Below are 27,140 nucleotides of genomic sequence, written 5' to 3'. Positions count from 1 at the left end.
AGCAAATCATGCTGCTGAGTCGACAAAAACTAAATCTCTGCGCACGCCAAAATACTCAGAGGACACTTGAGCATGCTTGGGAAAACCCGAGCAACGAGTATTCACGCTCATCACTAATCACGTGCTGACGAGACTCACTCACTTTTGCCATACAGGGGAATCATAGAGTGACTGCGGAGTTTTCTTCCTAGACTGGATAACCTCTTTAAGTATTGCCCAAATTAACTGTAGACTTTTTCATTTTAGTCATTTAAGGTCAAATTAGGCCTGGTGCTAAAGAGGTTTGTCTTTGCACCATGCACGTTTAAAGGGTTGTATAATGTATAACTGGGGAGTGCAATGAAATCAGGATCAGTGGTGGTCTAATTGCTGAGTCCTTCAAAAGTCATGACTGTGAAGGTTCTTGATGGACTGTCAAGATTCATTCTAAAGTTTTTCAGACAAACTGTATATAAGGTAGTGGCACTCTCTCAGGTGGTCATACAACTTTTAGCGATTATTTGATTTTGATTTTTTTTTGCGATGGCATATTTATAATTTGCAATGTAAATAAGAAGTTACATTTATGAACTTTAATTACATTTATTACGTAGTCATATACTACAATTTATAACCTTAAATCTTGAGCAGCATTGAGTGAGGGTTATATTTTTATCTGCCTATTTATGGGTCCTATGCTTTTAGGAATGACAATAATTAGATGTTTTAGTATTCCAGACGCAACTTAAAGGTATTCTGCATTAATACTACTTTTTTTTGCAGACTTCTTTCTTCAGGATCACTCATAATAATTTCTCCAACTGTAGATGACACTGGAACATATGTGTGTTCTGCTTCAAATGATGCTGGACATGATGAAATAGAGGTCTCTTTAACAGTACTAGGTAAGAAAACACTAAGCATGTAAGTCAATCAGCTCTCAATTCTATCTGTATGATCTTGAGAGATGGAGTGCGGAAACATTTTCTAATCTATTTTGTAATACATATATCCAGACTTTATTGTATAGTATTTATTTTGTCACCATTGCCTCTTAGTCAGTCACAGTCACAGTGCCCTGTGATGCGTAATGGTGGCTCCAGAATCCTGCACCAGCACTCTGCAACAGCGTGATTATACAGTACCTATATTAATATGTTATATACATGTCAGGGGGTGACAGATTCCCTTTAAAGAGGACTTGTCACTAGGTCAAAAGCTCTTATGTTTGCTCGTCTGATTATTTAGATTTTTTTGTTTGTTTGTTTTCACTTTTAAATCCGCCATACAATTCCAGAGATGTGGGTCTCTTTATTCACTGCTAATTCTTGTGGTCTTTATCGAGGGACATTGTTCACAGCAAGATAATCAGAAGGATAATGAAGCGCAGCCTAAAGACACACTCCAAGAGAATCCTGAGAGCAACGCCCCATTGATAAAGTCCATAAATATTAGTGCTAAATAAATCTGGCCTGTGTGAATATATCCTTACTGTAAATAAACAGTTCCTGCACACAAAGCAGATCAGAACTTTATATATCCCATCTCATTGGTTGCTATGGTCAACAAAGGATTTTTTTTCTAAAATGTTTTTTAATCAATATTATCAATAAAGTAGAACACATTAGATTATATAGCATACCTTGTTGTTACAATGAAAATATTCACAATTAGTTTTGAACAAATACATAATCAGAGTGCGGCTCCCAGCAAGACCAATGAGATTACGCATTTTGTCTTTTTTAGAATTTATTTACTGCAGAGCCGGCTGTCAGTTAGTGCCAGGGCATGCTTTCAGTCACCACACTCAATTCTGTAAACATTGATTGTATTTGCTCCGGGCACGCCTGCATGACTGAAAGCCGATGTCTCCCTTTAGAAATAAAGTTCCCAGGTGCTGCACTTTCTGAATAGTGGCCTGACTTCATAATGCTATGAATCTGCAGATTCACCCTATATGTAAAGGTTCATAGCATTATTGGCCATGATAGCTTCCCTTTAAGTGTTAGGAGAAAGTTAAGGAGTACAAAGATCACCAGAGATTTTTCTTTTTCCATCCGGTCAGTGAAAAGCGAGGTTTCAATTTAAAGTGGATTTGCCAATAAAGTGTAAGTATGAAGTTTTCCAAGATGTAAAAAAATGCTTTTTCTTTTTTTTTCTTAGAAGCAGAGGTTTAAATCCAGTCTGACACAGGAATTTTTCATTGGAATTTTAATTGGAATAGTTTTTCCACTAGTTCCAGTATTTGTTTAAATAAGAATATAATTGTCAAACTATATGCACTTGATTTAGCTGTAGTCAACTAGCAATTTTATAATCTGTGATATATTTATCATTAGAAGTTTTATTTTGATTTTTTATCCCTCTAAAATGGCAGAAAAAAGAATAACTTGTCAGACAATATTATTGATGGCCATGGTAGATAAAAAACATAATGTCTAGTATTCGGTGAATTAGAATTTTGATACAGTACATTTAATAAGCCTGTATATAATTTTAACTCTCTGCAGTGCCTCCTTCCATTGCTGATGAAGTTACAAATATCTTTGTGAGTAAGTCTTCATCTGCAATAATTCCCTGTACTGTATATGGTGTTCCACGTCCAATGGTCCATTGGTCAAAGGATGGAATAAACCTCCATGCTGAAGGAGAAAACTACAAAACACTAGCTTCTGGTAAGCTCAATTGTCTATTCATTTATTCACATGCAGTAAACATGTAGTAAAATGGGTTACGGTAAATCTGGCATGTGTCATCACATCAACATGTGTCAGACTTTCAACACAAAATGATTTTGCATATGAAAGTATTTATAGTAGTTTTCTCTAGATTTCAAAAGTATAATTTGTACAATGTTCTTCAATTTTGTACTGTACCCCAAATAAGCTGCTAAATCCTTGGAAAGCCCAGTATGCACTTTAACTGCAATTCATTTCTTATGTAATCAGGCGAGTCTTCTAACTGTTGTTATATGTTCATTCTTTTAAACTTTTCTGCTAAAATATTTAGTTTGGGAAGAGGATGGTGTATCATAGCATTGTGCCCAACCTGGTGGCCAATGGAGGAAGCCTTGGGAGGAAACCTTGGTGCTGTCTATTTCTTTAGTGTAATAAAAATATGGGAGCCAAAGAGGAGAGAGGCAGATGCACAACTCTGAGGATGGGCATGCTTACTTGTATTGGCCTCTCTGTGTGTTCTGCAGTCCACATTAGTTTGCTCTTTTTTTAGGCTTTGTCAACTGGCTGTCTCTTTTCTGCCTATGCCAGTTATTAAAATTTAAAAAAACAGACACATAAGTTAAAATTGTACAAAAGTGACAATGGAGCCAACAAACTCTTGACTGCATCCCTAAATAGAACAGATACCCAGCCCTAAATTTATACAAACCACATACCAGAGCCAATAAACTAAAATAGACATCAGACCCCAAAAACCACATACTAGACCCAATAGACACAGACCCTAAAAAGGATTTGAACCCTAGACCAGACCCAAAAAGTATGGTAATTCAAATCTGAAACTTGAAATGCAAAACTAAGGCCGATTCCAAAATAGTCCCTTGAATTGACACTACAGAACTGACCTCTAACTTAATACAGATCTCAGACCACAATGTACAATAAATATCCAGAACTTACAACAGATACGCAACAAATTTTTTGATCATACCCCCAAACTTATTTCAAAGCCAAGACCATATTCCATAATTTATTTAGCCCTCAGACAAAAACCTTAATAAAATAATGACCTCAAATGTAATACCAGAAGCTCTCCTTGAATATTATAGACTCTAGACTGGACGCCAAAATAAATGCAGTGCCCCTGAATGAAGTCAAAGCTGGGTCTTGACTAGGAAACAAGTACAAGCCCACAACTAGACCCCAATATTAAGACTTTAGGTAAGATCAGAGCAAAACAAAATTCACATCCTAGACCAGAACACAGCATTTATTTACTGTTCCTTTCTTATGGAACACCAACATACAACATATACTGAATCAACAGAGGAGATAATTGGTGGTAGTGTTATCTGTTGGATTTTAATCCAACCAGATAATACAGTCATGGACAAAAATTTTGAGAATGAGACAAATATTAATTTTTCCAAAGTCTACTGCTTCATTTTTTCTAATGGCAATTTGCATATACTCCTGAATGTCAGAGTGATCAGCTTAACAGCAATTACTGTACTTGCAAAGTCAATATTTGCCCAGAAAATGAACTTTAACCCCCAAAACACATTTCAACATCATTGCAGTCCTGCCTTATGTTACGCTCACGCCCTGACTGGTGGGCATGAGCTCGGGGGTTTTGTGGCCCCACTGTGCCACAAACCAGACTACCCTGGAAGGGGCGTGACTATGACAGCTGCCTGGGTTTTCACTGGAGCCTCTGATGGTGAGGACAGGCTTGTGCAGCAGGCAGCTGCCAGGTGCTACTCCAGGGTGGTGTCTGGCTGTGGCTGCTGATCCCACTTGGGAGACAGGAACACCAGGATTGGTGCGGGCATTAGACAGGACTGGCAGAAGAGCACGGCTGGAACACAGATGAGTAGGCTGGCACGGCTGAGACAGGGCTGGCAGAGACACGGCAGAGAACACAGGGCTGGCAGAGACACGGCAGGAAACAGGACTGGAAGGCAGGGCAGGAACGGCAGGACTGGCAGGAACACAGGATTGGGAGGCACGGCAGAGAACACAGGACTGGTTGATATGGTATATGAAGGAACAGGTAAGGGCCTGTTCACACTGGACGTGCAGGTACAGATATGTAGTTTGGAACACAGGGCTGGCAGAGACACGGCAGAGAACACAGGGCTTGCTAGGACGGCAGGAGACACAGGACTGACTTAGGACGGCAGGAGACAGGACTGGCTAGGACGGCAGGAAACACAGGACTAGCTGATGAAATATTAGAATCAGGCTGCACTCAGATGACACCCGAGTGCAGTCCAATTGTGAGTGAGATGAAGGAACAGGTAGGGATATATAGTTTGGAGGAACAGGTAGGGACCTGTTCACACAGGAGAGGAGTGAAAGACTGCAGATAGGAATGGAAAAGCAGCAAGCGGTAGCGTAGCGACAAAAGCTGAGCAGAGCCACAAAGAATGTGGAGAGAAGCTGCAGCAAGAGATACTGCAGAAGCTAAGCAAAGTGGAACCGCAAGGATTGCAGAGAGGAACTGCAGCAAGAGGTTTCTGCAGCAACGGGAGCGGAGCAGAGTAAGACGGAGCAGAACCGCAGAAGTGCGGAGCAGCGGTAAAGCCACCAAGATGCAGAGCAGGCAGAGCCGCAAGAGTGCGGAGTGTAAGCAGACTGGGAACACAAGGAAAGACACAGCAGGGAAGGAAGCCACACACAAGGAGACCGAGATAAGACTAAGTACAGACAAGGCAATGGAACAAGACACAAGGACAAAGACACAGGGACAAAGACACATGGACCAGGATATACTGCCTCCTGGAGGGCGGACAAAGATCAAGGCAAATGCAGAGAGAAAAGCCTCCAGAGAGGGAGAAACATAGAGCTAGACCTGGCAAACTCAGAAGCAAAACACTAACTGAGCAAACACATTGCACAGGCCCAGACCACAGGGTGGAGCTGCACTATATACAGGAGGCCTCTTGGTAATTGGTCAGGAACAGATTGGACAGGTGCACCTGATTCCTATAAGAACCAGAGAGTTCAGGCGCCGGCCCCCTATACACATAGCCATGAGGCATGCACAGAGCAGAGGAACAGACTATGGAGCTGGCCAGAAACAGAAACCACATCATGACCTGGAGCAGTGGGTAAGATTGTGTGAGAGATGTGAGGCCATGCCGTGATGCCAGCAGAGTTGTTACACCTTAAAAGGAGCAGCTAAAATCGTTTTAGTGATTGATCCATTAACACAGGTGTGGGTGTGTTAGGTCTTGAGTTCCCGCTTCTGCACAGGGGGAAACTCGAGCCATCTCCGCTGTGGTCTCCCATTCTTGTCCAGCCGCAGTGGAGTCTGCTCAGCAGGGACGTCGGTCCCAGCGTCTTGCTCAGTCTCACGCTGTACAGAGAGTTACTGCTGCTTCTTCAGCTTCTGCCATTAAAGCCAGTGCTGGTCAGCAGCGAGCGGACTTTTCTGGGACTAAGTCCTTGTCTGCACACACTGAGCATGCCCAGGGCAAGATCTCCAGTTGGAGATCGAGGGTCATGTGCTCAGGCTCTGCAGCACATTCCATTGGTCCTCTTGGCAGGTCTTGGAAGGGCAAAGTTTCTGTGGCCACTTCCTGTGCTGCAACTATATAAACTGCGCATGACCGCACGGCCATGCGCTAGTGTACATTTGCATATGTGTGTTTGTTGTGAGTGCAAGTCGTCCTTGGATACCCCTTCCCTATTGAATGTCTGTTCGCGGAAGGTGTATGGTTGCTATCTAGCGCCCGACTTATCCTACAGCACGAATCACACATTACAGCGTCCAGTTGCTGTGACCGCCAGTACGGCGCCGTGCACGTCCTCTGTGCTTTCCTTACCCAAGCCTGGGTGATTAGTGGCATTCGTCAGTGCGGCACCGCTTGCACTCTGGTGCCCTAATATTGTTAATTAGCTTCCTTTCACACCCAGTTGCGGTGTTGTGCCAGCAAGGGTCTAATCGGACTTCAATCCTAGTTGGGGTTGAGTTCGCTGACTACTTGCTCGCGCTCTATGTGCGGTACCGCGATCCTGTGACGCAACAGGATCGCTTCCTTCACGTTGGGTGAAGTTTAACCCACGTGTGTATACTTATGAGTACCGCCATATAGTCCGTCATTACTTGGCAGCAGGTTCCATCTCTGCACGGTGGACCCCGGGCTGCGAACGCACCATACTCTATCTGTATTATTATTTGGTGCGTTCCGCTAGCCCTAACAGGGTGTTCATGAGGACAGGGCTGGCGATCAATCAGTCATGATTACGTAAGAATGACATCACTGGACACTTTAAAAGGAGGCTGGTGCTTGGTATCATTGTTTCTCTTCAGTTAACCATGGTTATCTCTAAAGAAACACGTGCAGCAATCATTGCACTGCACAACAGGGAAGAGTATCGCAGCTACAAAGATTGCACCTCAGTCAACAATCTATCGCATCATCAAGAACTTCAAGGAGAGAGCTTCCATTGTTGTCAAAAAGGCTCCAGGGCGCCCAAGAAAGACCAGCAAGCGCCAGGACCGTATCTTAAAACTGTTTCAGCTGCGGGATCGGACTACCAGCAGTGCCGAGCTTGCTCAGGAATGGCAGCAGGCTGGTGTGAGTGCTTCTGCACGCACTGTGAGGCGGAGACTCTTTGAGCAAGGCCTGGTTTCAAGGAGGGCAGCAAAGAAGCCACTTCTCTCCAGAAAAAACATGAGGGACCGACTGATATTCTGCAAAAGGTACAGGGAGTGGACTGCTGAGGACTGGGGCAAAGTCATTTTCTCTGATGAATCCCCTTTTCGATTATTTGGGACATCTGGAAAACTGCTTATTCGGAGAAGAAGAGGTGAGCGCTACCACCAGTCTTGTCTCATGCCAACTGTAAAGCATCCTGAAACCATTCATGTGTGGGGTTGCTTCTCAGCCAAGGGAATCGGCTCACTCACAGTCTTGCCTAAAAACACAGCCATGAATAAAGAATGGTACCAGAATGTCCTCCAAGAGCAACTTCTCCCAACCGTCCAAGAGCAGTTTGGCGCCCAACAATGCCTTTTCCAGCATGATGGAGCACCTTGCCATAAAGCAAAGGTGATAACTAAATGGCTCATGGAACAAAACATAGAGATTTTGGGTCCATGGCCTGAAAACTCCCCAGATCTTAATCCCATTGAGAACTTGTGGTCAATCATCAAGAGATGGGTGGACAAACAAAAACCAACAAATTCTGGCAAAATGCAAGCATTGATTATGCAAGAATGGACTGCTATCAGTCAGGATTTGGTCCAGAAGTTGATTGAGAGCATGCCAGGGAGAATTGCCGAGGTCTTGAAGAAGAAGGGTCAACACTGCAAATATTGACTTGCTGCATTAACTCATTCTAACTGTCAATATAACCTATTGGTACTCATAATATGATTGCAATTATATTTCTGTATGTGATATAAACATCAGACAAACACTAATAAAAACCAGAGGGCAGCAGATCATGTGAAAATATAATTTTGGTGTCATTCTCAAAACTTTTGGCCATCACTGTAGTCTACTTAGAAAAGTAATAATAGTGAAAAGAAAATCTTTATGGTATCTGGGGTACACCAAATCTCTTACTTTCGATCATCATATTAAATTCTGGAGAAATGCCCTGTTCATCTTTAATGGAAAAAATGTTGCCATTTATATTCTGGAGGGAAAGAGCAATTAATGGTCTGCCAACATTGAGTTTTTTTATTTAATATACCAAGAATTACTCAGAGGCTCTAAATTTATTTCTTGTAATTGGATTCTAGGAAGTATCGAAATAGCACGTGCAGAACTAAGTCATGCTGGAACATATACTTGCAAGGCGGTTAATGAGGTTGGCTCTGCACAAATTTCAATAAATCTTCATGTTGAAGGTTAGTAGTTAAATTACAGTCATTAACAAATCATTATCACTAAAAAACATGTCTTTAATAAAAATAGAAGTGCTGGAATGCATGACATCTATGTATGCATACATGTAGTAAATCCTTTATTTGGTGTTATCTGCATTATTTTATATTACAAGTATCTGTAAAAGTAACTCAAGGAATTATCTATTTCTCCTTTCTGGTAATTTCCAAATTAGAGGTTCCCATCATTCAAAGTCAAGCTGATTATATGCAAGGAATTATAAACCATTCTGTCATGCTTTCATGTGAAGCTATCGGAACACCTTCACCGACATTGACATGGCAGAAAGAAGGTGTCTCAATCAAAACAGGTACTATGTTTTTAATATCTTTATATTAGATCATACAGTATATGATATACAATTAGAATATTATTTAAAATTATTTTATGACCTGTCACTATTTTATAGTCTAATTATATTTTTTTTAATTTATTTTTCTGTTTTGTAGGAAGCAATTACTCTATTCTTCCTAATGGAGGCTTAAAAATTGTTAAAGCAAGACAAGAAGATGCTGGAACTTACACTTGTATTGCTCAAAACCCAGCGGGTACAGCACTTCGAAGGATTAAACTCAAAATTTATGGTAAATTATTTTAAGAGATGTAGTTGAAGGGATTCTCTTGGACTTTGATATTAATGGATTACCCTTAGATCATGCCATTAGTATCAAGTGAGTGGCTGGTTTAACTCCCAGCACCCAAAAAGGTAAGCCTGGTACAGCAGCTCTCTGCAGCTCAGTCCTATACATTTGAGTAGAACTCAGCTGTATCACCAGACACAGAACTGTGGTTGCTAAATAATGAAGAGAACAACATACATTAGAGATCTGCAGTCCCTACTGTTAGGTAATAAGTAGGGATTCCCAGAATTGGACCACCACCTGGCCAGTTTGATACTAAGTCCCAGAAAACCACCTTTAAACTTCTGGGCTTGAGTGTAGCTGTGTCGGATAGATCATAAGATGTACATTTGTAATGTGCAGACTAGCTACAGGTAGAGAGCACAACTGCTTCAAAAGAGTTAATTTTAAGGAGGAGAACATAGCTGTTTCTAAAGCATTATTTTCTGCTAAAATGAAGACACAACTGCTTATAAACAGTTAATTTGAATCTCTTACTTAGAAAACTCTGTCCCTGCCAGGGAAAGACTCATTGTGGTTGGAGTAGAGTTGTAGTAGTGTTCTGTGGTTTGCTGTAGTGCATGTGTGTTTATCTCCTGGTCCCTATTCCCATTTAGTTTATTCCTCCCTGTCATTATCCTCCTTCATATTGTTGGTTAGTGCTTTTGTATGATAGAGGTTTTCTATTATCCCTGTTTTGCCTTTGTATCTTGTTTTCCTTACATTTCTGTACCATGCCTCATGGGGTGGGTGCGGGGACAGATCAGGGTTTAACAGGAATTGAATTCAATAACGCATCCATTTACTATTTTGTGGTCTGTAGTACATTTCAGTGTTTTATATAAGAGTCCACACAAATGGTGGAAACATTTTTTTTGTAATAAATTACTCATCCACATACTACTACGTGGTCTGTGGTACATTTTGCTGTTATGGAACAGTCCAAAGAAAGCCTTGAAACATTTTTCTGTATTAAATTACTCATCCAAATACTATTGTGTAGTCTGTGGTACATTTCTAATTTATATAAAAGTCCAAAAAAGTATTGAAAAATGTATTTTTCTATATTCAATTAATCATCCATGTACAATTACGTGGTCTCTGGTACATTTCAGTGTTATATAACACTTCCAAAAAATGTTGCAACATTTTTCTTTGTTCAGTTACTCATCCACATACTATTACGTGGTGTGTGGGATATTTTGGTTTTATAAACATTTCAAAAAAGCCTTGAAAATATTTTATGAATTCAATTACTCATCCATAGAATATTACATGATTTATGGTACATAACATTGGTATTAAAGTCCCAAAAACCACTTTGACTGCTGCAGGTGACCAATTTTTTAAAATTAAACATAAACTTGGTTTCAAGAGACCTAGTGTTAGGTGTCAAGCTCCCGCCTCTGCACAGGGGGAATCTCAAACCATCTCCGCTGCGGTCTCACATTCTTCTCCAGCCGCAGTGGAGTCTGCTCAGCAGAGACATCAGTCCCAGCATCTAGCTCAGGCTGATACTGGACGACAGGTTACTACTGCCCTTCCAGGCTCTGTCCTTGTAGCCAGCAATGTTCAGCAGCGAGCAGGTCTTTCTGGGACTAAGTCCTGCTTTTCCCATACTGAGCATGCCCTCGGGACGACCTCCCATTGGAGGTCGGGGGTCACATGCTCAGGTCCTGTTGCGGCTCTTATTGGTCCATCTGGAAGGTCTTGTACCACTTCCGTTATAAAATGTTTGCATGGCTGCTCGGCCATGCGCTAGTGTACATTTGAAAATGTTTGTGTGTTGATGAGCGCAAGTTGTTCTTTAAACATCCCCTCCCTTGTGTATGACTGCTCGCGTAAGGTGGATTGTTGTGAGTTCTGTTTTTGGGCTCCCTCTGGTGGTTACTGATGGTACTGGGTGACTTGTCTTTCCTGGGTTTCTGGGTTCCACCTGTTCCATCAGCATATGGGAGTTTCCTATTTAACCTGGCTTTGCTGGCATTTCCTCGCCGGTTATCAATGTATCCAGTGTGTCTTGTTACCTCTGCTCCCTGCTCCTAGAACCTTCTGGACAAGCTAAGTTTGGATTTTCCTGTTTGGTGTTTTGCTTAATTTGGTTTTTAGTCCAGCCTGCAGATATGTGATTCTCTGCTGCTGGTTGCTCTAGTGGGCTGAAATTGCTTTTCATGTACCATGAGTTGGCACATGAGTTCAAGTAATTTCAGGATGGTTTTTTGAAGGGTTTTTCGCTGACCGCGCAGTTCACTTTTGTATCCTCTGCTATCTAGCTTTAGCGGGCCTCATTTTGCTGAAACTGTTTTCATACTACGTATGTGCTTTCCTCTCATTTCACCGTCATTATATGTGGGGGGCTGCTATTTGCTGTGGGGTATTTCTCTGGAGGCAAGAGAGGTCTGTGTTTCTTCTGATAGGGGAAGTTAGATCTTCGGCTGGAGCGAGACGTCTAGGATCATCGTAGGCACGTTCCCCGGCTACTTTTATTTGTGTGTTAGGTTCAGGGTCACGGTCAGCTCAGGTTCCATCGCCCTAGAGCTTGTTTGTATCTGTGCTTGTCCTTTTTGTGATCCCCTGCCATTGGGATCATGACAGAATAACCGGCCCACAAAGTGTTAATTGTATTGGCTGAAGTAGGAGGATAAGTAGTCTGAGGAAGTTTTTTTTTTTTTTTTTCCTCTCAGAGTTTGCTGCCTAGCCTTATTGCAGCCTGGCTACTTCCTCCTCCTCTTAATCTTTGAATGGCTCTGATCTCAGCTGTTTATCATGGACGTCCAGAGTTTGGCTTCCAGCCTGAATAATCTTGCCACTAAGGTTCAAAATATACAGGATTTTGTTGTACATGCTCCTATGTCTGAACCTAGAATTCCTGTCCCAGAGTTTTTTTCTGGAGATAGATCTCGTTTTCTGAATTTTAGGAACAATTGCAAGTTGTTTCTTTCTTTGAAATCTCGCTCCTCTGGAGACCCTGCTCAGCAAGTCAAGATAATTATATCTTTCCTGCGGGGTGACCCTCAGGATTGGGCATTTGCATTGGCACCAGGGGACCCTGCGTTGCTTAATGCAGATGCGTTTTTTCTGGCATTGGGTTTGCTCTATGAGGAACCTAACCAAGAGATTCAGGCTGAAAAAGCTTTGTTGGCCCTCTCTCAGGGGCAAGATGAAGCAGAAATTTATTGTCAAAAATTTCGGAAGTGGTCGGTACTTACTCAGTGGAATGAGTGCGCTCTGGCTGCAAAGTTTAGAGATGGCCTTTCTGAGGCCATTAAAGATGTTATGGTGGGGTTCCCTGCGCCTGCTGGTCTGAATGAGTCTATGACTATGGCTGTTCAGATTGATCGGCGTTTACGGGAGCGCAAACCTGTGCATCATTTGGCGGTGTCGTCTGAACCGTCACCTGAGATAATGCAATGTGATAGAATTCAGTCCAGAAGTGAACGGCAAAAGTATAGGCGGAAAAAAGGGTTGTGCTTTTATTGTGGTGATTCAGCTCATGTTATATCAGCATGCTCTAAACGCACAAAAAAGGTTGATAAGTCTGTTGCCATTAGTACTTTACAGTCTAAGTTCATTCTGTCTGTGACTCTGATTTGTTCATTATCATCCATTTCCGTCGATGCCTATGTGGATTCAGGCGCTGCCCTGAGTCTTATGGATTGGTCATTTGCCAATCGCTGTGGGTTTAGTCTGGAGCCTCTGGAAGTCCCTATTCCTTTGAAGGGAATTGACTCTACACCTTTGGCTATGAATAAACCTCAGTACTGGACACAAGTGACCATGCGTATGACTCCCGTTCATCAGGAGGTGATTCGCTTCCTGGTACTGTATAATTTGCATGATGTTCTAGTACTTGGTCTGCCATGGTTACAAACTCATAATCCAGTCCTTGACTGGAAATCAGTGTCTGTGTTAAGCTGGGGTTGTCAGGGGGTTCATGATGATGCACCTCCGATTTCTTTCGCTTCATCTACTCCTTCTGAGATTCCTGTGTTTTTTTCTGACTATCGGGATGTTTTTGAGGAGCCTAAGCTCAGTTCGCTTCCTCCTCACAGGGATTGCGATTGTGCTATAAATTTAATTCCGGGCAGTAAATTTCCTAAAGGTCGTTTGTTCAATCTGTCAGTGCCAGAGCATACTGCTATGCGGGATTATGTTAAGGAGTCCTTGGAAAAGGGACATATCCGTCCATCTTTGTCCCCTTTGGGAGCAGGTTTTTTTTTCGTGGCCAAGAAAGATGGTTCCTTGAGGCCTTGTATAGATTATCGTCTTTTGAATAAGATTACCGTAAAATATCAGTATCCTTTGCCATTGTTGACTGATTTGTTTGCTCGCATTAAGGGGGCTAAATGGTTCACTAAGATTGATCTTCGGGGTGCGTATAATCTTATACGAATAAAGCAAGGTGATGAGTGGAAAACCGCATTTAATACGCCTGAGGGCCATTTTGAGTATTTGGTAATGCCTTTTGGACTTTCTAATGCTCCTTCAGTCTTCCAGTCCTTTATGCACGATATTTTCCGTGAATATCTGGATAAATTTATGATTGTGTATTTGGATGATATTTTGGTTTTTTCTGATGACTGGGAGTCTCATGTTCAGCAGGTCAGGAAGGTGTTTCAGGTCCTGCGGGCCAATTCCTTGTTTGTAAAAGGCTCAAAGTGTCTCTTTGGAGTCCAGAAGATTTCTTTCTTGGGGTATATTTTTTCCCCTTCTACTATTGAGATGGATCCCGTCAAGGTTCAGGCTATTTGTGACTGGACGCAGCCTACATCTCTTAAGAGTCTACAGAAGTTCTTGGGCTTTGCTAATTTCTATCGTCGTTTTATAACTAATTTTTCTAGTGTTGTTAAGCCTTTGACGGATTTGACTAAGAAGGGTGCTGATGTTGCTAATTGGTCTCCTGCGGCTGTGGAGGCCTTTCAGGAACTTAAGCGCCGGTTTTCTTCTGCTCCTGTGTTGCGTCAGCCAGATGTTTCGCTCCCTTTTCAGGTTGAGGTTGATGCTTCCGAGATTGGAGCGGGGGCGGTTTTGTCACAGAGAAGCTCCGATGGCTCAGTGATGAAGCCATGCGCGTTTTTTTCTAGAAAGTTTTCGCCGGCTGAGCGGAATTATGATGTTGGTAATCGGGAACTTTTGGCCATGAAGTGGGCATTTGAGGAGTGGCGTCATTGGCTAGAGGGTGCTAGACATCGTGTGGTGGTCTTGACTGATCACAAAAATTTGATTTACCTTGAGTCTGCCAGGCGTCTGAATCCTAGACAGGCTCGTTGGTCACTGTTTTTCTCTCGTTTCAATTTTGTGGTTTCATACCTGCCAGGTTCAAAGAATGTGAAGGCGGATGCTCTTTCTAGGAGTTTTGTGCCTGACTCCCTTGGAAATTCTGAGCCCTCTGGTATCCTTAGGGATGGGGTGATTTTGTCTGCTGTCTCCCCAGACTTGCGACGTGCTTTGCAGGAGTTTCAGGTGGCTAAACCTGATCGTTGTCCGCCTGAGAGACTGTTTGTTCCGGATAATTGGACCAGTAGAGTCATCTCCGAGGTCCATTCTTCTGCGTTGGCAGGTCATCCTGGAATATTTGGTACTAGAGACTTGGTGGCCAGGTCTTTTTGGTGGCCTTCCTTGTCGAGGGATGTGCGTTCTTTTGTGCAGTCTTGTGAGGTTTGTGCTTGGGCTAAGCCTTGCTGTTCTCGGGCCAGTGGATTGTTGTCACCTTTGCCTATCCCGAAGAGGCCTTGGACGCACATTTCCATGGACTTTATTTCAGATCTCCCTGTCTCTCAAAAAATGTCCGTCATCTGGGTTGTGTGTGATCGCTTTTCTAAAATGGTTCATCTGGTACCCTTGCCTAAGTTGCCTTCCTCCTCTGAGTTGGTCCCTCTGTTTTTTCAGAATGTGGTTCGTTTGCATGGGATTCCTGAGAACATCGTTTCTGACAGGGGATCCCAGTTTGTGTCTAGATTTTGGCGGACTTTCTGTGCTAAGATGGGCATTGATTTGTCCTTTTCGTCTGCATTCCATCCTCAGACGAATGGCCAGACTGAACGAACTAATCAGACCTTGGAAACTTATTTAAGGTGTTTTGTTTCTGCTGATCAGGATGACTGGGTTACCTTTTTGCCGCTGGCCGAGTTTGCGCTTAATAATCGGGCTAGTTCTGCTACCTTGGTTTCTCCTTTCTTTTGTAATTCAGGGTTTCATCCTCGTTTTTCCTCTGGTCAGGTGGAACCTTCTGATTGTCCTGGAGTGGACATGGTGGTGGATAGGTTGCATCGGATTTGGAGTCATGTGGTGGACAATTTGAAGTTGTCCCAGGAGAAGGCTCAGCAGTTTGCTAATCGCCGTCGCCGCGTGGGTCCTCGACTTCTTGTTGGTGACTTGGTGTGGTTGTCTTCTCGTTTTGTTCCTATGAAGGTCTCTTCTCCTAAGTTCAAGCCTCGGTTCATCGGTCCCTATAGGATCTTGGAAATTCTTAACCCTGTGTCGTTTCGTTTGGATCTCCCGGCATCGTTTGCTATTCATAATGTGTTTCATCGGTCGTTGTACTCCAGGTTTGTCATGTTTGCTAACAGTCAGGACATCCTGCAACCAGATGTTCCCAGCGGTCGAGGAAACGTCGGCGTCTAGTGGTAGTAGGTGGAGGTACACTAGACATGGAGACGTTTGCCTCTAAGTTGTCCTTCAAGGGGACAATTACCATAGGCCCATCCACTCTTATGGTAGAGCTATGTGTGGACTCTGGGGCAGAGGGTAATTTTATGTCATCCGCTTTCGCCCAGCGACACGCAATACCCCTGGTGATGCTCGCCAAACCACTAACCGTTCGAGTGGTAAATGGGTCGACACTACCCTCACAGATTACACACCAAACCATTCCTTTCACTCTTTCTGTGTCTCCTTCACATCAGGAGATTATCTTTCTATTAGTCATTCCTGAGGGAATTGATGAGGTCCTGTTGGGGATACCATGGCTATGCTATCATTCTCTTCATATAGAGTGGTCCTCAGGGAGAATTTTGGGATGGACATTTGTGTCCAAATTGTCCTTTAAGGGGACAATTACAAAAGGCTCATTCACTTACTCGGTAGAGCTCTGTGTGGATTCTGGGGCGGAGGGCAATTTTATGTTTTCTGCCTTCGCCCAACGTCATGCAATACCCCTGGTAATGCTAGCTCAACCAGTAACTGTACGAGTGGTGAATGGGTCGACACTGCCCTCACAGATAACACACAAGACCATCCCTTTCACTCTGTCCTTGTCACCATCTCATCAGGAGATTATATCTCTGCTCGTCATTCTTGAGGGAATTGATGAGATCCTGTTATGCCTTGGCTACGGTATAACTCTCCTCATATCGAGTAGTCCACAGGCAGAATTTTAGGATGGGGTGAATCTTGTGGGGGTCGATGTCAGAGGGAAAGCGTTCAGGTTGCTACTACTGAGGTACCCGCAGATTTATCCTCTCTCCACAAGCAATATTGGCCCTATGCGGACGTGTTCTCCAAAAGGGCTGCGGAGACCCTTCCGCCTCACCACCCCTATGACTGTCCTATTGACAGTCGAGTCTATCCGTTGTCTCTCCCGGAGACGGAGTCAATGTCACAGTATATCCAAGAGAATCTGGCAAGACGATTCATTAGGATGGTAGTGTCACCTGCAGGGGCTGGGTTCTTCTTCGTAGAGAAGAAGAGTGGAGAACTCCGTCTATGCATAGACTACAGGGGTCTTTACACCATCACCATTAAGAATAAGTACCCACTACCCCTGATATCTGAGCTTTTTGATAGGCTACGGGGAGCAAGGGTATTTACTAAATTAGATCTGCAGGGTGCTTACAACCTGATTCGCATCCGTGAGGGGGACGAATGGAAGATGGCTTTTAACACCAGGGATAGGCACTATGAATATCTGGTGATGCCCTTCGAGCTCTGTTATGCCCCAGCCGTTTTCCAAGACTTTGTAAATGACATCTTCCGGGATATGCTTTCCACCTCGTAGTTTATCTGGATGATATTCTCATCTACTCTCCAGATATAGACTCCCACCGGAGAAATGTTTGCAAGGTCTTTGACCTCCTACGTGCTAACTCCCTCTATGGAGAAGTGTGTGTTTGAGCAGGAGTCCTTGCCTTTCCTTGGCTATATCATCTCTTCCCATGGATTTGCTATGGATCCTGCCAAGCTACAGGCTGTGATGGACTGGCAGGAACCCCATTCTCTCAAAGCGGTGCAGTGGTTTATGGGGTTCATTAATTACTATCGCCAGTTCATTCCCCACTTCTCAACTTTGGTTGCTCCCTTGGTTGCCCTCACCAAGAAGGGGGCAAATCTCATGTTGTGGTCGTCGTCGGAGGCTTTCCATGCATTTCTCTCGATTAAGTCACACTTCGCTAGCGCTCCCATCCTACATCGCCCCAATGTAGATAAGCCATTTATTATGGAGGTGGATGCCTCATCCGTTGGTGCTGGAGCAGTCCTCTTCCAAATGGATGCTCAAAGTCGGAATCATCCTTGCTTCTTCTCTAAGACCTTTTCAACAGCGGAGAGGAATTATTCCATCGGGGACAGGGAGTTACTAGCTATGAAGTTGGCTTTCTCAAAGTGGAGACATCTTCTGGAGGGTGCTCGCTTTCGCTTCCAGGTGTTCACAGACCACAAGAACTTGGTGTATTTACAGACAGCCCAGCGGCTAAATTCTCGTCAGGCTAGTTTGTCCCTTTTCTTCTCCCGGTTCCATTTCACCCTCCATTTTCTTTCCGGGGAGAAGAACGTTCATGCCGACGCTCTCTCTCGCTCTGTAGTGTCATCAGAGGAGAAGGAGCCTCAGCTTATTGTCCCTTCAGAGAGCCTGAGAACTGTGGCTTCAGTTTCGCTAGAGTCTGTGCCCCCAGGCAAGACTTTTGTTCCATCTAATTTGCGACCAGGGGTTCTCTCTTGAGCTCACTCGTCCAGGGTTGGTGGACAATTTGGGACCAAGAGGACATCTGAGCTCTTTGCGAGGATGTACTGGTGGCCGCATATGGCTCGAGATGTCGCAGACATGTTCGGGCGTGTGTCTCCTGCGCCGAGAACCAGTCTTCTCGGCAACGGCCAGCTGGGTTGCTTTACCCCCTGCCGGTGGCAGACATGCCCTGGGAGATGGTCGGGATGGACTTTGTGGTGGGCTTACCCAAGTCTCGTAGCTGCACCATTATCTGGATGATCACCAACCATTTTTCCAAAATGGTGCACTTGGTGCCTTTTCCACGGCTACCTTCTGCACGGGCTCTTAGTGACCGGGGTGCCCAGTTTGTGTCTCGATTCTGGAGAGAGCTTTGTCGTCTACTCAGTACTGAGTTGAATATCTCATTGGCATATCATCCCGAGACGAATGGGTTGGTAGAGAGGGCCAACCAGACTCTAGTCACATATCTACGTTATTTTGTTTCTGCCAGGCAGGATGACTGGGCATCCTTGCTACCGTGGGCGGAGTTTGCGCTTAACAACGCCGTAGCCGACTCCACTGGTCAGACTCCATCCCTCCTTAATTACGGTCAGCATCCACGTGTCCCTGTGCCCATGCCCGTGTCTTCCGCCCAGACTTGGCTGTGGAGGCACGGGACATTTGGGACCGCACTCAGGATGCCATTCGGGCCTCCAAGGAGAGAATGAGGTCCTCCGCCGATGCTCATCGGCGCCCCACTCAGACCTTTGCTGCTGGCGACTTAGTGTGGCTCTCCTCCCGTACCATCAGGCTGCGTGTTGAGTCCACTAAGTTTGCACCTCGCTACTTGTGTCCCTTCAAGGTCCTCAAACAGGTTAACACTGTGTTCTACCATCTTGTCCTTCCTCCATGCCTAGGTATCACCGACACCTTTCATGTGTCCCTCTTGAAGCCTGTATACATGTCCCAGTTTTCTGAGTCATCTGCCGAGACATCGGGTTCATCTACGGACGATTACGAGGTGAACGCTATTTTGGGGTGCAAGGTGATATGTGGCAAGAAATTTTATTTGGTGGACTGGAAGGGTTATGGCCCAGAGAATATGTCTTGGGAGCCTGCTGAGCACATTCGAGCGCCGCAGCTCATTGTGGCCTTCGAGCGTAGCGAGGTCCAAGGAGGGGGCAAGGTTAGGTGTTGAGTTACCGCCTCTGCACAGGGGGAATCTCAAACCATCTCCACTGCGATCTCCCATTCTTCTCCAGCCGCAGTGGAGTCTGCTCAGCAGAGACATCGGTCCCAGCGTCTAGCTCAGGCTGATACTGGATGACTGGTTACTACTGCCCTTCTAGGCTCTGTCCTTGTAGCCAGCAATGTTCAGCAGCAAGCAGGTCTTTCTGGGACTAAGTCCTGCTTTTTCCATACTGAGCATGCCCATGGGACGACCTCCCATTGGAGGTCGGGGGTCACATGCTCAGGTCCTGTTGCGGCTCCTATTGGTCCATCTGGAAGGTCTTGTACCACTTCCGCTATAAAAGGTTTGCATGGCCGCTCGGCCATGCGCTAGTGTACATTTGAAAACGTGTGTGTGTGTTGATAAGTACAAGTCGTTCTTTAAACATCCCCTCCCTTGTGTATGATTGATCGCGTAAGGTGGATGTCTGCTATCTAGCGCCCGGCTGAGCTATCAGCATTAAACACACGAAACAGTCTAATTGCTGTGACCACCAGTGCACAAGTCTGGGTGGTTAGTGGCGTCCGCCAGAGTGGCACAGCACACACTCTTGTGCATTTATGTTATATTTTCAGTTACTCTGACACCCCAGAAGCGGTGTCGAGCGCAAGTGGTCTGAATGTACTCTAATCCTGAGTCCTGAGACTCCTTGCTTGCGCTCTTGATGCGGTACCGTGGCCCTGTGACGCAACAGGGTTTGCTTCTTTCACACTGGGTGAAGTTAACCCGTGTGGGTATCCACATTGTACCGCCATATAGTCCATCATTACTCAGCAGCAGGGTCCATCTCTGCATGGTGGACCCCGGGCTGCGAACGCACCTATACCATTTCTCTTATAATTTGGTGCGTTCCGCAAGCTCTAACACCTAGCAATTAGAAAATGTGCAATATGTGCAGTAAGAGACAGGGAAATGGAAGTGCTGATAATGGTGCATGCAGAAGCCGAGGACGTGGGCCAGGTGCAACGATGTCTGTTGCTGGAGCAAAAGAAACATTCCCATATATGACAGGCTACGTTCAGATTAGCGATGCAACGCACGAAAAAACGCGTGCAAACGCACGCAAAAACGCTGCGTTTTGCGACGCGTGCGTCGTTTTTTGACGAAAATCGGACGCAAGAAAAATGCAACTTGTTGCATTTTCTTGCGTCTGACGCTAGCGTCAAAAACGACGCACGTGTAGGAAAACGCAACAAGAAAAACACATGCGTCCTCCATGTTAAACATAGGGGCGCATGACGCGTGCGTCGCCGCTGCGTTTCCCGACGCAGCGTCGGGAAACGCTAATCTGAACGTAGCCACACATAGATTCCTGTTCCACTTTGCAGGAAGGCACGGTACACCCCTTCTGAAGCCAGAGAAGTATGAACATGTATTCTGTTGGATAGCAGATAATGCTTCCAGCATGCTAGGCAGCACCACTGAGTTTTTCACACGGTCCAGTCTCCCCAGCCTGCTGCCTGGATCACTTAGCCATCACCCTGGTCCTCTTTCCTCCCACCTTATCGAGTATCAGGAGACCAGTGATGCTACACTAGGACACTCCAAGGAGCTCTTTATAACATCACTTCTTGATTGTGACCTCTCACCCTGTATGTTCCAATAGGGACAGGACTACATGCTGTTTAGTGATGCACAAAACTTTCAGCAGCCATAGGCACACAAAAATTACTGTGGGGAATGGCAAATTTTGTCTAAGGAGGAAGATGATGATGAGACACAGTTGCCAATATGTCAGGTTGTTGCGAAGTCATGAAGTCAGGAGAACAAGGGTGCGTTGGCAGAAGACAAGGTGATGAATGATGAAATCACCGACCCAACCTGGGATGCTGGCATGCAGAGCGAGGCCAACAGCGCTGAGGGGGAGTTATCATCAGCACCGAAACAGGCAGAATGAGGCAGTGGGGTGACCAAAGGGAGAAGGTGGGCATCTGTTCTGTAAACCACCAACACTCCTGAATTTTTCCATCAAAGAGTTAGGTGTTCCCCAGTTAGCGACTTTTTAAAGAGACCAAAAAAATAGTAATTTTCAAACTGTGCCATACCAAGATTAGCATGAGCCTGACTACTAAGAGCCTAACGACCATCAGCATGATCGGGCACATGTCATCTAAGCAAACGACTTGGTGGGGTGAACGCCTGGGTCCATGATTGGTGCCAGCTCTGCCAGCTCGTGACCCACTACCTCTTCCCTTGTGCTAGGTGGTTCCGAGTCCCATGTTCATGACCCTGGCACTGATGCCTCCTGCCCTGCACCTGTCATTGCACATTCTGACTTATCATCATCATCATCATCAAACATTTCCAAATCCTTATGCCAGCACATCGTTCAGCTGTTCATACCCCAGGCATTGGAGTGAAATATAAAGTTTCCAGCCACTCACCCACAGGCCCAAAGGCTAAATGGATACATTTCCAGGCTGCTTGCCATTTAGAGTTGTTAGCACAAAGGATTTCCGCTGACTCATGGCGGCAGATGTCCTTTGGTACTCTGTCCCTAGCTGCCACTTTTTCTCCCGGTGTGGGTTCCCCATCTTGTACCAGTACATGTCCAGGAACATCACCTGTTCCCTTACCAACACATGGACAAGCGCTTGTGGCCAGGGATGCTACATTTCCCAGATGGCACACTAGGTGAACATTGTGTATGCTGGTGTTTAGTCCCGCCCTGGCACGGTATATGTGCTCCCGACGCCGGGAATTGCTGGCCCTACTTCTATCAAGGTTTCCTCCACCTCATACATTAGTTCCGGCACCCTTTTTGCTCCTAACTAACCTCCATCTCTGATGTGTTATCTCAGAGCACATTGTCCACATCAGCTAGAAACTGGAAGCTCTGCAGCACTGCCTCAGTGAAGCAACGACAGGCTCTGCTTGAAGGTAATTTGTCAAAGAGACAAACTGCACGCAGCGGTAGAGTTACTTGGAATAACAGACCAGACAGATCTGTGGCTTTTTCAGCTGAACCTCCAACCAGGAATGGTCTATGTGATAATGGGCATAACCTGGTGCCAGCTGAGAAGCTTGGCAAGCTCACATAAGTACCATGCTTGGCACACGTGCTCAACTTGGTAGTTCAGCAGTTTCTGAAAACATAACTAGATTTGCCAAGCTTGTGGTCAAGGTCAGCGTCCATTTCCGCAAATCAGCTACAGCTGCTGACTTTCTGGCAGTGGTGCAGCAGCACATACAAGTGCCAGCTGACCGACTGGTGTGTGACGTGCCCACACTGGAGTTCCGTACTACACATGCTAGCAAGGCTTTGTGAGCAGCAGAGGCAAGTTGTTTAGTACTATCTCCAACATGCCCATCTATATTCTAGTCTGCCTCCAAACATTACAACTGAAGAGTGGGCACAGATGTCTGAGTACTGGTTATTCACCCTGCTAGACCCATGCTGCAAGGAGAACTTTGCATCTCTTCTTCCTAAAATGGTGCTATACCAGAAGGCCATTGTTGAAAATATGCTGAAAAAATTTTCATTAAACAATTATAGTGGCAGAGGGCCAATTTCATGACATCCTCCCAGTGCCAGGTCCTGATGACTGGGTATTTTAGACAAGGCGTGAAACGTTTTTAAAGATGGTCAAGTAATACCTGTCCGACTAAACCATCGTACTATTTAATTCCGCTGCGACTTTCAACTATTGGGTCTCAAAGCTGGACACTGCAGATGTGCTATGGATTGATGGCCCTACTTCTATCAGGGTTTCCTCCACACCAACACCAGTCACTCTAGTCACTGCTGACAATTAAACATGAAGCTTTGCATGTGGACCAGGTGGAGATGGAGGAAGACATGAGACAGGAAGAAAGTACCCAACACAACGTTATCTCATCTGCCAGCGTGGATTGAGTAACAATGAGGGCATGGAGGTTGAGGAAAAGGAGTAAGAACTGGAACTGGCTGATAGTGGAACAAAGGCTAGAACCCACACAAACTTTATCCCATCACTCCTATGTGGATGGGCTGAGGAGGGTAATGAGGAGGAAGAGATGAAGGAGGAGATGGAGAGTAGTCATGATGGTGGAGACAGGGAAGTGTTGGCTGTAGGGACCTTGGCACATTTGGCAGACATTATGTACCATTGCATTTCCTGTGACTCTAAATTCATCTTGGCCAAAAAGAGAGTACTGGTTGTTCAGCCTGCTAGACCCATACTATAAGGAGAACCTTGTATCTCTCCTTCCTGAGGCGGAAAGGTCTACTAAAATGGTGCAACCGCAAAAGACCATTCTGGAAAATATACTGGAAACATTCACATCAGATAATGCTAGCAGCAGAGAGCAAGCGTCATTGTCCAACTAAGGAGAAAAGACAAGGGAGACACACACCAGGTACTGCAGAGTCAGGGGTACACTGTCAAAGGCCTGGTCCAATTTCAAGACACCCTCCCATCATCGAGGCATCGAGGCCCCAATGACCTGGTATTTTTGACAAGGAGGGAAACGTTTTTAAAAAGGTAAAGCAATACCTGGCTGACAAAACCATCATACTGCCTAATTCCTTTGTGGCCTTCAGCTACTGGGTCTCAAAGCTGGACACCTGGCATGAGCTGTCCCTCTATGCCTTGCAGGTGTTGTGCTGCACTGACACTAACGTCTTGTCTGAGCAGGTTTTTTAAGTGTTATCAGGGGGATCATAACAGACTGCCACTTTTACCTGTCAACAGAGAATGCTGATAGGCTCACTCTTATAAAAATGAACAAAGCTTGGATTAGCTCCAACTTTTCCACAACACAAGATGACAGTAGGACATAAAGTGTTTTCAATCTTCAATATTTGAATAAGGTCCTCCAGTTGTTGACTTCAATGGTCTATGGATGACCCTGCTTGTAATTTTTGGCATTCTTTGCACTAAGTGCATAGCCTTTATGAGTCTGAGTGCCACTACATGACATTTTGAACAAAATGTGTATGAGCCCCTCCTCAGGGAGTATCTGAGTCTCCCTTGCTTCCTTCATAAATTACACTGAAATTTCCATTTTTTAATAACATTTTCAAATTTGGTTCGCTTAAATTATTATTTTTTAATCCTTTTTACATTTTGCCTTATATACAAGACATTATACACGAAAGACTGTTTCTTAACATTTTTTTTTCCTGTAAACTTCAATTTCTCATCGATTTTGAATGTTTTATTGTCAGTCCTTAAAGTGTGAGATCATTGTTCTGAGCAGCGATTGGGAGTCAGGGATGCTTCTGGGGGTCTTCCCAATGCTGTTCTCCTTCCTTTAAGAACTTTTCTCCATCCATTTTAAAATTTTCTCTGCCCCCATAGACCACCTTGTAGGGTCTGCCTGAAGAATTTTTGGATTTCTCATTGACTTACGATATACCGTATTTTGCGGATTATAAGACGCACCGGAGTATAAAACACGCCCCAAATTTTGAGGAGAAAAATAGGAAAAAAAAAACTGTTTTTAATAAAATGGTGGTGCTTTTTATAATCCATGCATCTTATTATTTACCGGGGGGTGGCTGCGATGAAGCGGGGTCCCACGGTCGCTGCTAAAGGAGGCAAGAGTGGAGTGTTGCTGCAGGCCGCAGATTGGGATGAGGGGGTGTTCAGATGTGTGCCGCTGCCGATGTTCGGTAGTGTGGGAGCTCTGCTGACATTTTGTGAAAGCCCAAAGCCCCCGTATTTACATGGCTTACTATGCGGTGGACTTCGGGAAAATGGCTGCCAGGAGCGGTGCATGTGCAGATGGATATCTCGACACCAAGATCTTGGGAGGCATATATGTATATATATATATATATATATATATATATATATATATATATACAGACAAAAAGTTTGGCCACACCTTCTCATTTAAAGATTTTTCTGTATTTTCATGACTATGAAAATTGTACATTCACACTGAAGGCATCAGAACTATGAATTAACACATGTGGAATTATATACTTAACAAAAAAGTGTGAAACTGAAAATATGTCTTATATTCTAGGTTCTTCAAAGTACAGGTCCTTCTCAAAAAATTAGCATATAGTGTTAAATTTCATTATTTACCATAATGTAATGATTACAATTAAACTTTCATATATTATAGATTCATTATCCACCAACTGAAATTTGTCAGGTCTTTTATTGTTTTAATACTGATGATTTTGGCATACAACTCCTGATAACCCAAAAAACCTGTCTCAATAAATTAGCATATTTCACCCATCCAATCAAATAAAAGTGTTTTTTAATAACAAACAAAAAAACCAACAAATAATAATGTTCAGTTATGCACTCAATACTTGGTCGGGAATCCTTTGGCAGAAATGACTGCTTCAATGCGGCGTGGCATGGAGGCAATCAGCCTGTGACACTGCTGAGATGTTATGGAGGCCCAGGATGCTTCAATAGCGGCCTTAAGCTCATCCAGAGTGTTGGGTCTTGCGTCTCTCAACTTTCTCTTCACAATATCCCACAGATTCTCTATGGGGTTCAGGTCAGGAGAGTTGGCAGGCCAATTGAGCACAGTAATACCATGGTCAGTAAACCATTTACCAGTGGTTTTGGCACTGTGAGCAGGTGCCAGGTCGTGCTGAAAAATGAAATCTTCATCTCCATAAAGCATTTCAGCCGATGGAAGCATGAAGTGCTCCAAAATCTCCTGATAGCTAGCTGCATTGACCCTGCCCTTGATGAAACACAGTGGACCAACACCAGCAGCTGACATGGCACCCCACACCATCACTGACTGTGGGTACTTGACACTGGACTTCAGGCATTTTGGCATTTCCTTCTCCCCAGTCTTCCTCCAGACTCTGGCACCTTGATTTCCGAATGACATGCAAAATTTGCTTTCATCAGAAAAAAGTACTTGGGACCACTTAGCAACAGTCCAGTGCTGCTTCTCTGTAGCTCAAAAGTGGCTTTACCTGGGGAATGCGGCACCTGTAGCCCATTTCCTGCACACGCCTGTGCATGGTGGCTCTGGATGTTTCCACACCAGACTCAGTCCACTGCTTCCTCAGGTTCCCCAAGGTCTGGAATCGGTCCTTCTCCACAATCTTCCTCAGAGTCCGGTCTCCTCTTCTCGTTGTACAGCGTTTTCTGCCACATTGTTTCCTTCCAACAGACTTACCATTGAGGTGCCTTGATACAGCACTCTGGGAACAGCCTATTTGTTGAGAAATTTCTTTCTGGGTCTTACCCTCTTGCTTGAGGGTGTCAATGATGGCCTTCTTGACATCTGTCAGGTCGCTAGTCTTACCCATGATGGGGGTTTTGAGTAATGAACCAGGCAGGGAGTTTATAAAAGCCTCAGGTATCTTTTGCATGTGTTTAGAGTTAATTAGTTGATTCAGAAGATTAGGGTAATAGGTCGTTTAGAGAACCTTTTCTTGATATGCTAATTTATTGAGACAGGTTTTTTGGGTTATCAGGAGTTGTATGCCAAAATCATCAGTATTAAAACAATAAAAGACCTGACAAATTTCAGTTGGTGGATAATGAATCTATAATATATGAAAGTTTAATTGTAATCATTACATTATGGTAAATAATGAAACTTAACACTATATGCTAATTTTTTGAGAAGGACCTGTAGCCACCTTTTGCTTTGATGACTGCTTTTGCACACTCTTGGCATTCTCTTGATCAGCTTCAAGAGGTAGCCGCCGGGAATGGTTTTCACTTCACAGGTGTGCCCTGTCAGTTTTAATAAGTGGGATTTCTTGCCTTATAAATGGGGTTGGGACCATCAGTTGTGTTGAGCAGAAGTCTGGTGGATACGCAGCTGATAGTCCTACTGAATAGACTGTTAGAATTTGAATTATGGCAAGAAAAAAGCAGCTAAGTAAAGAAA

The 27,140-nt window shown here is 44.4% G+C and overlaps 1 protein-coding gene across 1 annotated transcript in view; it reads left to right on the top strand.

The window, feature by feature from the left end:
• The window catches only part of HMCN1 (hemicentin 1), a 733,390-nt gene that overhangs the window by 454,030 nt on the left and 252,220 nt on the right, over positions 1-27,140 (top strand). The window contains exons 76-80 of the mRNA XM_069737257.1: positions 763-884; positions 2,490-2,654; positions 8,416-8,523; positions 8,736-8,870; positions 9,010-9,144. Coding sequence (XP_069593358.1) covers positions 763-884; positions 2,490-2,654; positions 8,416-8,523; positions 8,736-8,870; positions 9,010-9,144 — 665 coding nt within the window. The remainder of the gene's footprint in view (positions 1-762; positions 885-2,489; positions 2,655-8,415; positions 8,524-8,735; positions 8,871-9,009; positions 9,145-27,140) is intronic.

Source organism: Ranitomeya imitator, chromosome 8 (genome assembly GCF_032444005.1).
Source record: "Ranitomeya imitator isolate aRanImi1 chromosome 8, aRanImi1.pri, whole genome shotgun sequence".
NCBI classification, from domain to species: Eukaryota; Metazoa; Chordata; class Amphibia; order Anura; family Dendrobatidae; genus Ranitomeya; species Ranitomeya imitator.
Note: the sequence above shows the minus strand (reverse complement) of the source record. Positions and strands in the feature narration are given on the sequence as shown.